The sequence below is a fragment of the Callithrix jacchus genome, chromosome 3 (genome assembly GCF_049354715.1).
Source record: "Callithrix jacchus isolate 240 chromosome 3, calJac240_pri, whole genome shotgun sequence".
NCBI classification, from domain to species: Eukaryota; Metazoa; Chordata; class Mammalia; order Primates; family Cebidae; genus Callithrix; species Callithrix jacchus.
The window spans coordinates 94,251,141-94,265,295 of record NC_133504.1 but is presented as its reverse complement, the minus strand read 5'-3'; the positions used below and the strand labels follow the sequence as shown (position 1 = coordinate 94,265,295).

The window sequence follows — 14,155 nt, the reverse complement described above, 5'->3', positions numbered from 1 at the left end:
CTAGTCTTTTAAGAAGGATCATTTTATTTTTTAGAGTCACTTCTAAAGTCATGTGGTAATTAACTTTGGAGACTGTTTTGCATGAGTGCTGATAAAATTAAAACCCAAGTAGATCCCATTGCATGTCACCCTATGAATGTTGACAATGGAAGGAATACCTTGCCTGTAGAATACTGTCACTTCTGGACTGAAAAGCTGAGGAGAAAGTTAATTTTCTTTTTTGCATAAGTCAGAAAAGCTTACAGCTGATGCTCCCAGTTTCCTGGTTGACTTCAGCAGATGAAGTGTTAATTCAGACTGAAGAAATTATCTGAATCTTGGTTTGTGTAGATTTACAATCTACATGCCATATTAACTAAATCAGATAGCTTTTACAGTTTCCTATGTGTACATAGGTTCCCTTCCAGTTCCTTCATATCCATTAGTCAATGAACTTTCTAAACTGGCATTGAAACACAGAACAATGTTTGGTTGCACCAATTTTAGAAACGTATGCAGTGTGATACATGTTATTTTCTGAGGCAAAACCAAAGATAAATTTCTCAAGGTCCTTGCTGTCTTCCTTAGCAGCATTTGATGGAAGATCTTTTACACACTTGTAATAGATAAAAATAAATCAGATTGCAAATCCTTTTTTAAAATCTTAAACCATGTACCAGGTTTTTGGTCCAAATTGTGTAGGCTAAGTTAAACTTAAAATACATTCTATTAACCAATATGAGTGTATTTCTGTAAGCATAGTTATGTTGAAATAAAGTTTTAAAAAGCAAACAAACAAAAAATATCCAGTTTGGCTGAAGAGAACAGAGATATAAGGCCCAAAAGAAAGGACTAGATCTCATGAGCCGTCTAGGTTAGGATAGCAACATGTACTTTATCTGTAGTGTCATTGAGAAGAGTGATTGTATAGGCTAGTTGTATATGTACTGTATATAATGGTTTACTCAGCACATATCCAACTCACTTTCCCCTTTTTTTACTCATCAAAGCTGGAAAACAGACTTCTCAATTTCCTAGCCTCATTTGCCACTAGGGGTAGCCAAGTAGCATAGATTGGGCCAATGAAACACAGGTGGGAATTTCTGAGGATGGCTTCCTTCTTAAATAGAAAGGTAAGCCCTTCTGAAGGGCTTTTGGCTTTTGCTCCTCCCTTTCTTTTTGCCTGGAATGAAGACAGGATGCCGTGGGACAGAGCAGGCATTTAATGAGTTCGCCCAAGGTCAGAAGTGCACGTTAACAACAGAGCCCAGCAAGAGAAGGAGCCTGTGTCCCCGATGGCACCCTCAAGGCAACAACTCCTCTGAACTTCTTATTTGAGGAAAATAAACTTTAGCGTTTTCCAGGTTTTTTGTTACATAGAGCTAAGTGATTTCTAACAGGCACAGTGGATAAGAACAAAGACTGTGGCGTCAGAAAGACTAGAGTGAGTCCCATATCTTTCTCACTAGCGAAGTGAGTAAATCACTTAAATCTCTGAACCTCTCATGTTTCTCATCTGTAAAATGAAGGTAAAATAGCACCTACCTCAGGGATGTGGTGAGGAGGAACGACTCAGCCTGTAATCCCATCAGCACAATGTTTGCCACACAGGTACTTAATACATGTTAGTGATTATGATGATGAGGACATGGGTAGAGAAATTTAATTATAATGGATGGTAAAAGTTGTCCTTTTTAGTTCTTTAAAAAACCGAACTTAGTTTCTGCATGTGTCCATATAAGGTCTTTGATAAAATTGTCCCTCCTTGTTCCAGCAACTTCTAACGCTGGCTCTAACGAGTTGTCATCACATCTAGCTGTGCTCTTGCTTTACTAACAATGCCTTTGACTTTTGAGGCTTTTGAACAGACTTTTCATGAGTCTGAGAGTTCTCTAATCAAAGCCAGCTCCAATGCTTTTTGATGTAGCTTTCTTTAGCCTCCCTCTGTAATCTTCAGCAATAATGCTTACTTAATGATAACAACCTAAGTCACATGGTATTGCAAATACTTGCTTATCCATTTGTATTTTCTGCAGACTAAACTTCTTCAAGGGTGGGGACTATATGTTTTACACCTTTACATTGTGATTAGCTGATATTCAAAATATATTAGTTGCTTATTTTCTTACCTACAGTATGAGTTCCACATTGGTAGTACCTGTCAGTGCCTAAAACAGTCATTGGCACACAGTAGATGCTCATTAAATATTTACTGACGGAATGGCAGTTTCTCAATAGATTTCCTCAATAAAATTCTGCCAGGCTCTCAAGACAATGTTTGCGAAGGTTAATTTTAAGTTTCAACTTGACTGGATTTAGAGATCCCAGGAGAGCTGGTTAGCCTTATTTCTGGGATATCTGTCAGTGTTTCTGGAAGAGATTGGTATTGGAATCAGTGAACTGAGTCAGGATCTACTTCACCCAATGTGGGCAGCTGCTATCCAATTGGCTGAGGGCCAGATAAAACAAAAAGGCAGAGAAAAAGTGAATTCTCTCTCTTCTGGAACTGGGACATCCGTCTTCTCCTGCTCTTGGATATCTGAATTCCAACCAGATTCTCAGGCCTTCAGACTTGGACTGAGCCATGCCCCTAGTTTCCCTCGCACACAGCCTATGGTGGCCCTTCTCAGCCTCCATAATACTGTAAGCCAAATCTCCTAATAAACATCCCCCCCCTTCATACACACACACACACACACACACACACACACACACACACATATATATATATATATATATATATATATATATTCATCAACTTTCAATGGGGTTACATCCCAATAAGCCCATTGTAAATTGAAAATATTGTCAATTAAAAAATGTATTTAACATGCCGGTTTCACTCAACATCAGAGCTTAGCCAAGCCTACTTAAATGTGCTCAGAACACTTACGTTAGTCTACAGTTGTACAATATCATCTAATACAAAGCCTCCTTTAGAATAAGGTGTTGAATATCTCATGAACAGAGTACACTGAAGAGTGTCAGTTGTTTACTTGTGATCCCATGGCTGACTGAGAGCTGTGTCTTGCTGCCACTGCCCATAATCACGGCAGAGTATTGCTATCTTGTGAAGAGATTAAAATTCAAAGTAAAGTTTTCACTGAATGCGTATCGCTCTCACACCATCCTGAAGTTGAAAAATTGCAAGTTGAACCATAAGTCAGGGACCATCTGTAAATATTCTACTGGTTTTGTCTCTCTAGAGAATGCTGACTAATACAGATTTTGGTACCAGAGGTCGTTCTAGAGGAATGAAATTTTAAGGATGAGTTTCCTGAGTTGGTTTTGGGGTTCCTGGAATAGGCTCTCTAGTCTGATTAAATTTAAAAATGCTACAGGCTCTACCTATTTTATTTTTTGAGATGGGGTCTCACTCTTGTCCAGGTTGGAGTGCAGTGGCACCATCATAGCTCACTGCAGCCTTGAATTCCTAGGCCATCCTCCTGCCTCAGCCCTCCAAATTAACTTTTTTTTTTCTTGTAGCAATGAGGTCTCACTATGCTGCCCAGGCTGGTCTCAAACTTCTGGTCTCAAGTGCTCCTTCTGCCTCAGTTTCCCAAGGTATTGGGATTACAGGTATGAGCCACTGTGCCCAGCCTGGCTCTCCTTTCAATAGTACAGAGAGCACTGATTATCCATGACATGAACTGTTCAGAGAGATATGCAAAATGTCTGCATTGGATATTCCTAATCAACCACTTCTTAGAGGTGAGGAACTTAATGACTCTGTATATAATACTCCTTTTTTTTCCCCTTCCGAGGAGTCTTGCTCTGTCGCCTAGGCTGGAGTGCAGTGGCATGATCTTAGCTCACTGCAGCCTTGCCTCCTGGGTTCAAGCGATTGTCCTGGCTCAGTCTCCCAAGTCGTGGAGATTACAGGCATGTACTACCATGCCTGGTTAATTTTTGTATTCTTCCAGAGATAGGGTTTCACCATGTTGGCCAGGCTGGTCTTGAACTCTTGACCTCATGATACGCCCACCTTAGCCTCCCAAAGTGCTGGGATTACAGGCATGAGCCACCATGACCAGCCCTATAATATTTTTAAATATTTATGGAAAACTAAGAAATATAACAATGTTGGTTGGTTGCTCCTAATGTTGTTGGGCAAAGTTATTAAAAAAAAAAAAGGATGATTTCAGGCACTCAAATTCCTGGCTCAAACTCCACATAAGTAACCTAAGAGCTTCTAGGTGTGCCCTGAAGGAGGATCTTCTCCTGTAGCCATGAGCCTAAAACTGCTGAAAATCAAACACCAGTCTTTATCATTTGATTGGTGCAATTACAAAAGGTGAACTCTGCCTCATTGTGTCTACTGGTAAAATGGGCCACAGTGATTGAGAGAGATTCTAAAAGTTGGAATGAGGATATATGGGAAGACCTTGAAGCCTTTGAGCCTTGAACCTTGAGCTCCTTTTTTTTTTGAGACAGTTTCATTGCTGCCCAGGCTGGAGTGCAATGGCATGATCTTGGCTCACTAAAATGCTGACTTCCTGGCCTCAAGTGATCCTCCCACCTCAGCACCCCCGAGTAGCTGAGACTATTGGCACATGCCACCATGTCAGGCTAATTTTTATATTTTTTGTAGAGACAGGGTTTCATTATGTTGCCCAGGCTGGTCATGGACTTCTAGGCTCAAGAGTCCCACACACCTCAGCCTCCCAAAGTGCTGGGATTACAGGGGTGAGCGACCATGCCTGGCTGGCTCCTACATTCTGATGAGTTGTTTCTGCCAGCTGAAGTGGCCTCTCCAACCTTGTTGGGGTTGGTAATGGCCTTTCCACCTCTGTCTGAGGGGTTAATCCTGCATTGCCTGAGGAAATAATAATGACCTCCTCTGAGACAGCTGCCAAGCAAGACAATGCTGATTCTCTTCACAACCCACCCCACCACTGCTCTATGCTCCTAGACCTATAACTAGACTCAAGTCCCAGCAGATCCCTAATGTGAGGTACAAAGTGTGGCCCATGAGGAGCTTCATGACACTCAAAAGAACCACTTTGAGTTTTCTAACTTATACAAGCAGATATCTGGGGAAAATGTATGGGAACAGATGTTCAGGGTGTGGGATAATGGTGGAAGCAAAAGGGAGAGAGAGCTTATTTGAAGAAATAATGGCCACAAACTTCCCAAATTTAAGGAAGAAAATGGATGCCCAAATTCAAAAGTTAAGCAATATTTGACTAGGCTGGCTACCTGATAACTAGTAGATTTTCAATGGTTTTAAAGTAGTTTTATCATCCAGGTGAATGCAACCACTACTTTGGGTTACTTTTGTTCGGTGGAGGAACAGACATAAAGAATCAAACCTGCAGGTCTGTTAGTGTTTTGTTTGGATAAGGGAGAAAGCAGAAGACAGACTCTCAAGGTACAGGTCTTGGGGAAAAGACTGTAGGAAGGGACAGTTTCTACTTAGTCCTAGTGAATTCCTTAGGTGCTATGTTAAAATAAGGGAAATTATCCAATCCACAGACTTTAAAATACTGGACATGATGTAATCAATAATCTCTCCCTTTGAATGCATCTTACCAAAGAGCCAAGAATGCCTTGAAATCACTTTGACTCTGTTCTATAACCTAATGCAACTTGTTTTAAGTGGTATACAACTTGTTTTATGGTATAAAATATCAAATATCCTCTAAATCCATAGTTCTTGGAGTTTTACAGGATCACAGGCCTCTCTGAGAATATAAAACAAAGTATAAACCCTAGTAACCCCTCATCCAAAATAAATCCATACAAAAAAGTTCATAAAAAATTTCAAAAGTTTTACAGATTGCAAGAATCCCATCCATATATGCTTTATATACCTGTGGGGACTACAGGTTTAGAAAACTTTACTTTGATAAAAACTGTGGTATTGTATGTCTACAATGAAGAGGTAGAATAAATGCTCTATAGGTTCCTCCAGGCTGAGAGTGAGGGGCAATGAAAAACAAAGTCTAATAATAAACCAACCAATTTAGAGAGTTTGTATAGGAATTGGGATAGGTAGGTTACCAGAAATGTGAGAAAGAACTTCTGTGGTTATTACAGTAAAAGGAATATTAGAACTAGAAACTTAAGAGGACATAGCCTCTGCTATCCTTTAAGAATTTAAATCCAAGCAGTGTGTGTACATATATTCATAGCAAAATACTGAGTCAGCAAAAGAGACTACCTCACCAAGAAACCATTAACATTATATAGAAGAGCAGTGATTCAGAACTACATTTATTGAATGTGTAAGGTGTTAAAAATGTTTAGAATTTTGTTAATAAAATGTTTTATATTAATGTCTGTATTATGCTTTGGAATATGCTAAATCATGTAGTTAACTTTACATTTCCTTCAATAACTTTATTCTCTACAAAATATACAAATAAATAAAACAATTCACCTTTTAAAAGTATTACCATGTGCAAGAAGAAGGTAATTGCTATCATCATTCTAAATTACCACAATGCATCATTTCCTGTTCCCTTATCTTTCAACTCTAGTGATAAAGTAAAAAGATTGAATTGAAATTAAGCTGTACTATGACGTCATTACCAGGGACAGACACATAAACAAAGTCATTTCCAAACAAGGAATGCTGGACCTCCAGAAAAGGGATGGAGAGGAGTCTACTGAGTTTTGCACTCAGGTACATCTTTTCCTGAGGAGGCGTGCCAAGGACCTGGTTGAGAATCCACACTCTCTGCTCCTGCATTTTGTATCTCTGAGAAAGAAAATGAAACATTAATCCTATTATAAAAATATACAAAAACCAACACAGCTGGAAGTAGAAAGGACTGTTAGGAGAGATGTGAAGAATGACAAATGGCAATATGGTTCATCATGTTTGGTCATGAAGATGGTGTATTTCACCTCAGAGTTGGAGAAGTTTACTCTTCATTTTTTCTTAAAATGAACAATTAGAAAAACCATAGTTAAACTGAGAAGTAAAAAGTTTTATTGGGAATTCTTCAATTTGAAATTCAAAGTGAACCAAACATGGACTGAGTTTTATTTTCTTTCTTCCTATTTTTCAAAATAGTGTGCTAAACAAATAGTATTTTAGACAATATTTAGCCAAGTTTGGAAAGCTTTCTATGATCCTTTAAAAAGGACTTTAGCTGCATCTGTGTGCTTATAAACAGTATTCATTTTACAATTATTATATTTATGAAAGTAAATATAGTATAACTGGTTTTGGCAATTACCTTAGTTTGTTAAGGTAATTTAGATTACCTTTTATAATTAAAAGTACAAACTTACATTTACTTTTTAAAAGACTGGTATTAATGCAAGCTGGGCCTATCTCCTTTATTTCTGAATTGGTCAGTTTTTGATTTATGTATTCCTCTAGGCTACTCTTTTATTTATCTAAAAACAGTACCAGCGAGATCCACGTATTAACAAAAGGACTCAAACATTTTTATTTGCAGTTTGATGAATTCACATTATGCATATGCCTCTGGCACTAGCAGACAAAATCAAAAGGTGATTACAGCTGGGTGTGGTAGCATGCATTTGTAGTCCTTGATGCTTGGGAGGATTGCCTGAGCCTAGGAGTTCAAGGCCAGCCTGGGCAACATAGACAGTTCCATGCAAGTGTTAGCTAGCCAACAGAAGGTCCTTATATGTTTGTTTAATACTACTTAATGAAGAGAATACTTCAAACTTTTTTCCCCCAAATGTTTTTGTGCCTACCTATCTCCCCTAAGAACACTTTTAAACTGTCAACTTGATCTAATTTTGATATAGTTGATGAGAATGGATGGATTTTTTTCTTAATCACAAAGTAGAGGTTTATAAACTCCGGCAAACATTGCTCAAGGTTTAAATGATTTTGCAACTGCCTTTCTTAGGGTACAATTTTGTTGCTTTAGATTTCTACAGTTGCATAACAGGGTACCTCTGGTAGGTAGATATATTGTCACAAAAGGCCGTGCATAATAGATGCTATGGTGTGAGAACGACTACAAGAAATGCAGTGTTTCAGTTTCTCCTGCAAGGCCCCCCACTTCTGTGGACAACCTCCATGCAGAACTGGGGGTGATCCTTGATACCTCCTCACTCCTTTGTTCAATCCGGTGCCTGGTATTGCTGATTTTACTCTAAAATCTCTCCCATCAGTCTACTTTTCTCCATCTCTACTCCAAGTCCACACTACCATCATGTCTTGTTCAGACAACTGTCAAACTCTTGTTCCTATTATTTTTTGGTCACCTTACAGATGAGTGATGTTTTCAAAATGTGTAACTCATGTTTTCCTGTCATTGCGTAAGAGCTTTCAAAGGCTTCCTCTACACAATAAATGAAAAAAATTCCTTTATACAATTTACAAAAGTCCAGCATTTCCAGCTTTTATATCTCTTTTTGGGTTCACTGACTTCACCCATATGAGCTTGTACTCACTGTGCTCTGACCACACTGTATTTCTTTCAACTCTTCACCTGGTCATATTCCCAGCTACCCTAACGCTGTCGCTGTTCCATCTGCTTGAGATGCTTTTCACTCTGCTCTTTAAGAGAATTCATGTTAACCTTTTAGATCTGATCTGAGTTTCCTTCCTCAATATTCCTCATACCTATTATGTTCCTCATAGTCTTTTGCACTTGCACTGTTAGAATTTCACTTTTTTTTTTAACCACTTTATTACTGTCTGTATCTTCCATCAGAATTAAGCTCTATGAAGGCAGGGAACACGTCTGGCTTTATTTATCAATATGCCACCAGGATCTAATCCTTAAAACATAGTAGGGGCTAAAAACAATTTTGTTGATTGAATAAATGAATAGGTAAATGATGCAAGTCTATTATCTGTCTTGAGTAAAGTGAATATAATGCTACTGGATCTTTTGGTCCATTAAATTGGTAAGACTTATCAGTAAAAGTTCTTTTTAGAGTATTATCTTCATGTCCTTGAGAAAGTTGCTTGTTTCTCTTTGGACAAAACTATGCACTTAAATGGTAGAATAAAGATTTCACTTGGGGTTAAAAGTGATTACACTTCATTGCTGTGCCTTGGAGAAACCAACTTTCTTACACAGAGTCAGCAAATGAAGCCTGTCATTGTAGCTTACTCAATTAAATCTTCTCTTATCTAACTTGCCTCTTGGAATCAAATATTAACGATAAGTTCCAACTGTTACCCTCTGATTTCAAAGTAACTAGTATGTTTACTTACCTGGACAAAGGCCTAAACTTGAGTTATCAAAATAGCGAACTGGATGAGGTGATGGTAAAGACTTTGATCGACTATCAAAAAGCCCAGATTTTGGTGATTCCTTTGGCACAGGATCTTGTAAATTCCGTTCCTTGCATTGAGAGGGTGTAATCTGCTTCTTTTTAGAAACTGTTCCAGTCACTTTAGGAGACTTTGGAGAATTCTCACAAGTTACTTGTTTGTGAGCCTCTCTTTTAAGGGATCTGTCCTTCCAAGTTTTGACCTCATTGGAAAGATGCTGATTATTGCTTTAATGTGGAGGAAAAAAGAGAGACTGTAAGCCTTCTTGATTCTTAAGATGTATTCACATTTATATTTAAAACTTAAAAATAAATTGTGATGAAATATATATAATATAAAATTTACCATTTTCTATTTACATTTTAATTTTAACCTCATGCTTCCTGTTTTGACTATTTCCAGTGTTTAGAAAACAAAACAGATCTATATAAATTGAATACTGTAGTAAAGTTCCATGATCATGGAGTCTTGAAAAGAAAACTCAAAATACAACATTAGGTTTTCAAATGAATCAATGACATAATCCAGAGTGGCTTATCTATTGATACGCTACCAAATAATTTGATGAATTAGTCTCCTGGATAGATGAATCTTTGATGTACCGTTCTTGCTATAAAAGAAATATTACACTGTGCTTTTCTAGTTACAGTGCTGCTTCTTACAGGAGATGCTACGAGCATTTATCCAGTTCTTCCAGAAGAAAACCTGGGAAGCAATCCTAGAGACCTCACTCTCTTTTATTTAACAGTCATCCAAGTTTCTTCATGCAATCTCATCCTACCTATCAAATTCATTTCCTTGTTTTTATCCCTATTGGAGCCAACCTAGTCCATGCTAAAATTATCTTCTGCCTGAACTACCATAAACACATTCTAAAACTGGGTCCCTCTATAATATGCTAGCAGCCAAAGATGCTATATGATCTCATCAGGCCACTGGCTTAAAACCCTCAAGTGCAATAATCCTGCCATTATTTAGGATACCACTGCAAATTCTTCCGAATGACCCATAATGGCCCGCGTAATCTGAATCCAGTTACCTCTGGCACCTCATCTTGCACTTTACTCTGCCTCATTCTCTACACCCTGGCCACACTGGATGTCTTTGAGTCCCACCAATTAGTTATTCTTCTTGACTCAAAGCCTGTGAACATGTTGTTCCCCTGGCCTGGAAGAATTACCCTTCTTCTCCTCTCATCTAGCCTAATTCCTACTCATTTTTCAGATCTATTCCGATACAGGAATACCTTGGAGATATGGTGGGTTCGGTTCCACATCACTGCAATAAAGTGAATCACAGAAATCTTTTGGGTTCCCAGTGTATACAGTACATAGATTAGGGCAGTAAAACAAGGTATGCCTGTTGGCTTCCTGATCAAACAACCCTCTACTCCTAACACCTAGATAATATTAGATCTCTTTCATAATATAACTCTTTTATAATGTCCTTTTGGTTTTTGTTTCTGTTTCTAATAGCACTCATGGCAGAGAGTTAGTTATTTGTAAAATTATTTAATGCTTTTTATTTTCTATGATATCATAGTAGAATGCTTGGCAAAAAGATTCTAATCTTCCACTGTGGTAGAAGCCAAATAATTTGTTAGATCTGTTTATAAAGTTAAAAACCTACAATAATGAATGTAAGGAGTTCTTCTCTAAGTAAAGCCTCACTGGCTTGGGTATATGGACTTGTGTATGTCAGCTACCCCCTTAAAGGTCTTTGTTGATTTCCTGTTTCTTGGCTTAGTTAAGAATAGGTCAGTTGACAGACAGCAAATATTAATAAGTAATATTTAATATTTAATAATAAGTAAAAAAAAAAAGTAATAGAGCCACAGTATTCTAATTTAAAAAAAAATATTATATGAGCTATAAAAATTACTTTCCCCATAATGAGTAAAGGGTTACCACCTGCAAAAAATATGTGCATATACCATATCCTAGATATGTGAAATAGCCATAAGCATAATATCTGTATTATATAAGCAAATCTTACCTCAACAATTCATTCTTTTGCTTTATTAGCTCTTCATTTTGCTGCTTTAACTTAGAAACTTCCTTTTCTAGCCTTATATGCTCACTTTTCAAAATAAGAGCTTTTGTGTTTTGTACAATGCCACTGCCGCCTCCACACGTTAAGGGTTTATTTGAAGGCTGAGAATCAGTATGTTCTGATATCACTGTGGGAGGCAAATACACAAATAGGTGATAATTTTAATTGTCTCCAAAGTTCAAAATAAAGGAAACACTACTAAGTACAATAAGCCATCATAGAGACCCAAACACCTCAAGTGTTATTTTCCTGGAAGTCATCCTTGACTTCCACCTTCTACCTTACTCCCTCTGCTTATTTGACCAACTATCAATTCTAAATGCTTCTAGAATTCCCTTTAACCAATTCCAATAACATATCCAGATCACCAAGATCTTTCACCCTGACTGCAGCAATAGCAATCATCTCCACTTACAGCTGCCCTTCATTGATCTACATCTTCCACATCAGTTTTCCCCTGGAGGGCTTGTTACAACACAGTGTGTGCGTGGCCAACAGGTGAGGTACAGTGGGAGGTCCACCTCGCCACTCAGTGCATTATATATATTCAATACATGTTTATTAACTAAATATATGTTGGAATATTAAAGCACATGTTAAATATTCTACACTATGTGTGTAAAGAAACTGTGTTTTATAAATTGTAGGCAAAGTTGCATAAAAATATGAGGTAGTTAGGAAGTGGATTAATCCTTTAGGTCACTGGGAATTCACAAAAGAGGGATAGTGTGTGTGGGAGGTGATTCTCAATGTCTATTTTATTTTGAATTCAGTTACACTACGTACCTGAAAGTCATCTACAAATCAAGTGTAATTATCCTCAACCTCCTGAAACAAAGAATCCTCACTTCTATTTTTACCCCTTTAAGTTTTCCTGGTAGGAGCTGTGGTTATCCTGTAACAGACACTAGGTAAGTTTAAGCTACAATAGGTACTAGGCAACACTTTAACATCTTTAGCACCACCATCTCTATTTTTTTTTAAACGCATGGACGATAATATAAGCAAACATCATCTTATGTTTTGCTTAGTATTTGGAATTTTCAATGTGCTTTTACCCACAACTTTTGGTTTGAGCTGAGAGAGAGAGAGAGAAAGAGAGAGAGAGAGAGAGAGAGTGTGTGTGTGTGTGTGTAATTAATTGAGGGGGATTCTAGAGGCATTTAGAATTGATGGTTGGTAAAATAAGCCAGGTGAGTAAGATAGAAGGCAGAAGTCAAGGGTTACTTGTTAATAAGTTAGTAAGTATATATATGTGTGTGTGTGTGTGTGTGTGTGTATACATATAAGTATATATATATGTGTGTGTGTATATAAAAGCATATCCTTATAAGTATATATACATATAGAAATTAGAAGGTTAGGTGTTAACTCCATGATTTCACATAGCCATTAAGTGAGATCTGTACCTGACTTAGTTCAGTACTTGTTCTACTGAGCAAAGCTATCCCAAGTACTGGTCAAGCATTCTTTCATTTCATTCAGAATATGACAAACAGAAATATGAAAAAGGTAGTTTGAGGACTGCATGTATATTGAGAAATTTGACCAACAGATCTAAAAAGTATATCTCAGATAAATTTCAAAGACCTTTGCAAGTAAATATTAAATTGATATATTTGGTTTTAAGAACAGAATATTTATTTTTACTGTGCACCAATTATAAATTATTAGATGCATACAATTAAAATCTATGAAGATGTGTTTCATAGAAGTTGGGAAGCATACTTCTATGTTGATAGTTAAGTCATTCTTTTATTGTCTGAAGGTATCTTCACTCTTAAAGAATTGATAATACAAAAGCAGGGTTCATATTTTTCAAGAATCTATAATGGATAAGCAGCTAACTGTAACTAAGATGTCACAGGAAATACGGTTCCAATAAATTCATTTAAAAATAGATTAGTGGTCAACTTCTGTTTACTCTTGACTGTCACATACATAATAGTAATCTTCAAAGTCTGTTGTGTGTTGAGAAGCAAAATTTAAAGGATCTGAGAATGTCTGCATTTTCTACTTACTTGAGGTATCATGGGCCTGCTGACTTCTTCTGAGATTTTCTCTCAATAGCCTTATCACTTCTTCTTGATGTTCCACAGTGGCTTTTACAGCAGTGATTCTAACAAGAACAATAAAAATATGTAAAAAGTTCAGCAACTAATTTTTTACAGGGGAATAAACAGAACTGCTGTGAAGGAGTTTCAAATACATCACGTTGACATAACGCCTATAAGTGGCAGTAGATAAGCCCTCGTGATATCTCTCAGGTGTCATACTTCTTATGGCACTAATGCCATCAAATTAGAAGCATTCTGCTCAGGTGCAAGGACAGTCTGATTTTCTTATATTGAGAAACCAGTTCTTTTAAACCTATGGAAGCCTAATAGCTATTCATTGGATATTGAACAAAATTATAATTACATAATTATTTTTTTACCATGGAGTCCTAGAAATATCTTGAAGGTATAATTACCAGAAGCATGAAAAAGAAAGTGCAGCTTTCTTTCTACATGGTCAGGAAGGCAAACCCTGTCTGCAGCGCTGGTCTAAGATGCTACAAAGGTCAAAGTCGATCACTTGTTCTCCAGTAGAAAGGGACATTTTATGAGTCGTTAGTTTAGGCATTAATCAGCAATGATAACTTAATGACTATGAATGTATCTGGTGACCCTATTCTATAAGTAAAATTGCTTTCATACTTAAGAACCTAATAGATATATGCTTCACTAAAACCAATAGGCTGTTTAAAGAGCATGAAAATTCTGAGTGCTACTTCCTGGGCAAAATAAGAGATCATTAAATATTTATTCAAGATTTATAGGATGAATGAAAAGTATTAAGACCCAGAAGGCATCTTAACAAATCCTCTAATATAAATCTTTACTTATTGATTATGAAAGAAAGGAC

At 37.1% G+C, this 14,155-nt stretch overlaps 1 protein-coding gene and 2 long non-coding RNA genes across 10 annotated transcripts in view; 2 read left to right on the top strand and 1 right to left on the bottom strand.

Annotated features, from left to right (window-relative positions):
• LOC144576518 (uncharacterized) overlaps positions 1–14,155 on the top strand; it is an 803,862-nt gene that overhangs the window by 176,741 nt on the left and 612,966 nt on the right. The gene's annotated exons all lie outside the window — the stretch shown is intronic.
• Positions 1–14,155, top strand: part of LOC118152236 (uncharacterized) — a 97,908-nt gene that overhangs the window by 26,491 nt on the left and 57,262 nt on the right. The window lies entirely within an intron of this gene.
• Positions 6,307–14,155, bottom strand: part of CENPE (centromere protein E) — an 81,287-nt gene continuing 73,438 nt past the window's right edge. For all 8 annotated transcript variants that reach the window (XM_035293209.3, XM_035293210.3, XM_035293211.3 and 5 more), the window contains 4 exons: positions 13,270–13,367; positions 11,192–11,375; positions 9,137–9,423; positions 6,307–6,682 (listed from right to left, as the gene is read on the bottom strand). In XM_035293209.3, the coding sequence (XP_035149100.3) occupies positions 6,588–6,682; positions 9,137–9,423; positions 11,192–11,375; positions 13,270–13,367 (664 nt within the window). In that variant the 3' untranslated portion in view covers positions 6,307–6,587. The remainder of the gene's footprint in view (positions 6,683–9,136; positions 9,424–11,191; positions 11,376–13,269; positions 13,368–14,155) is intronic.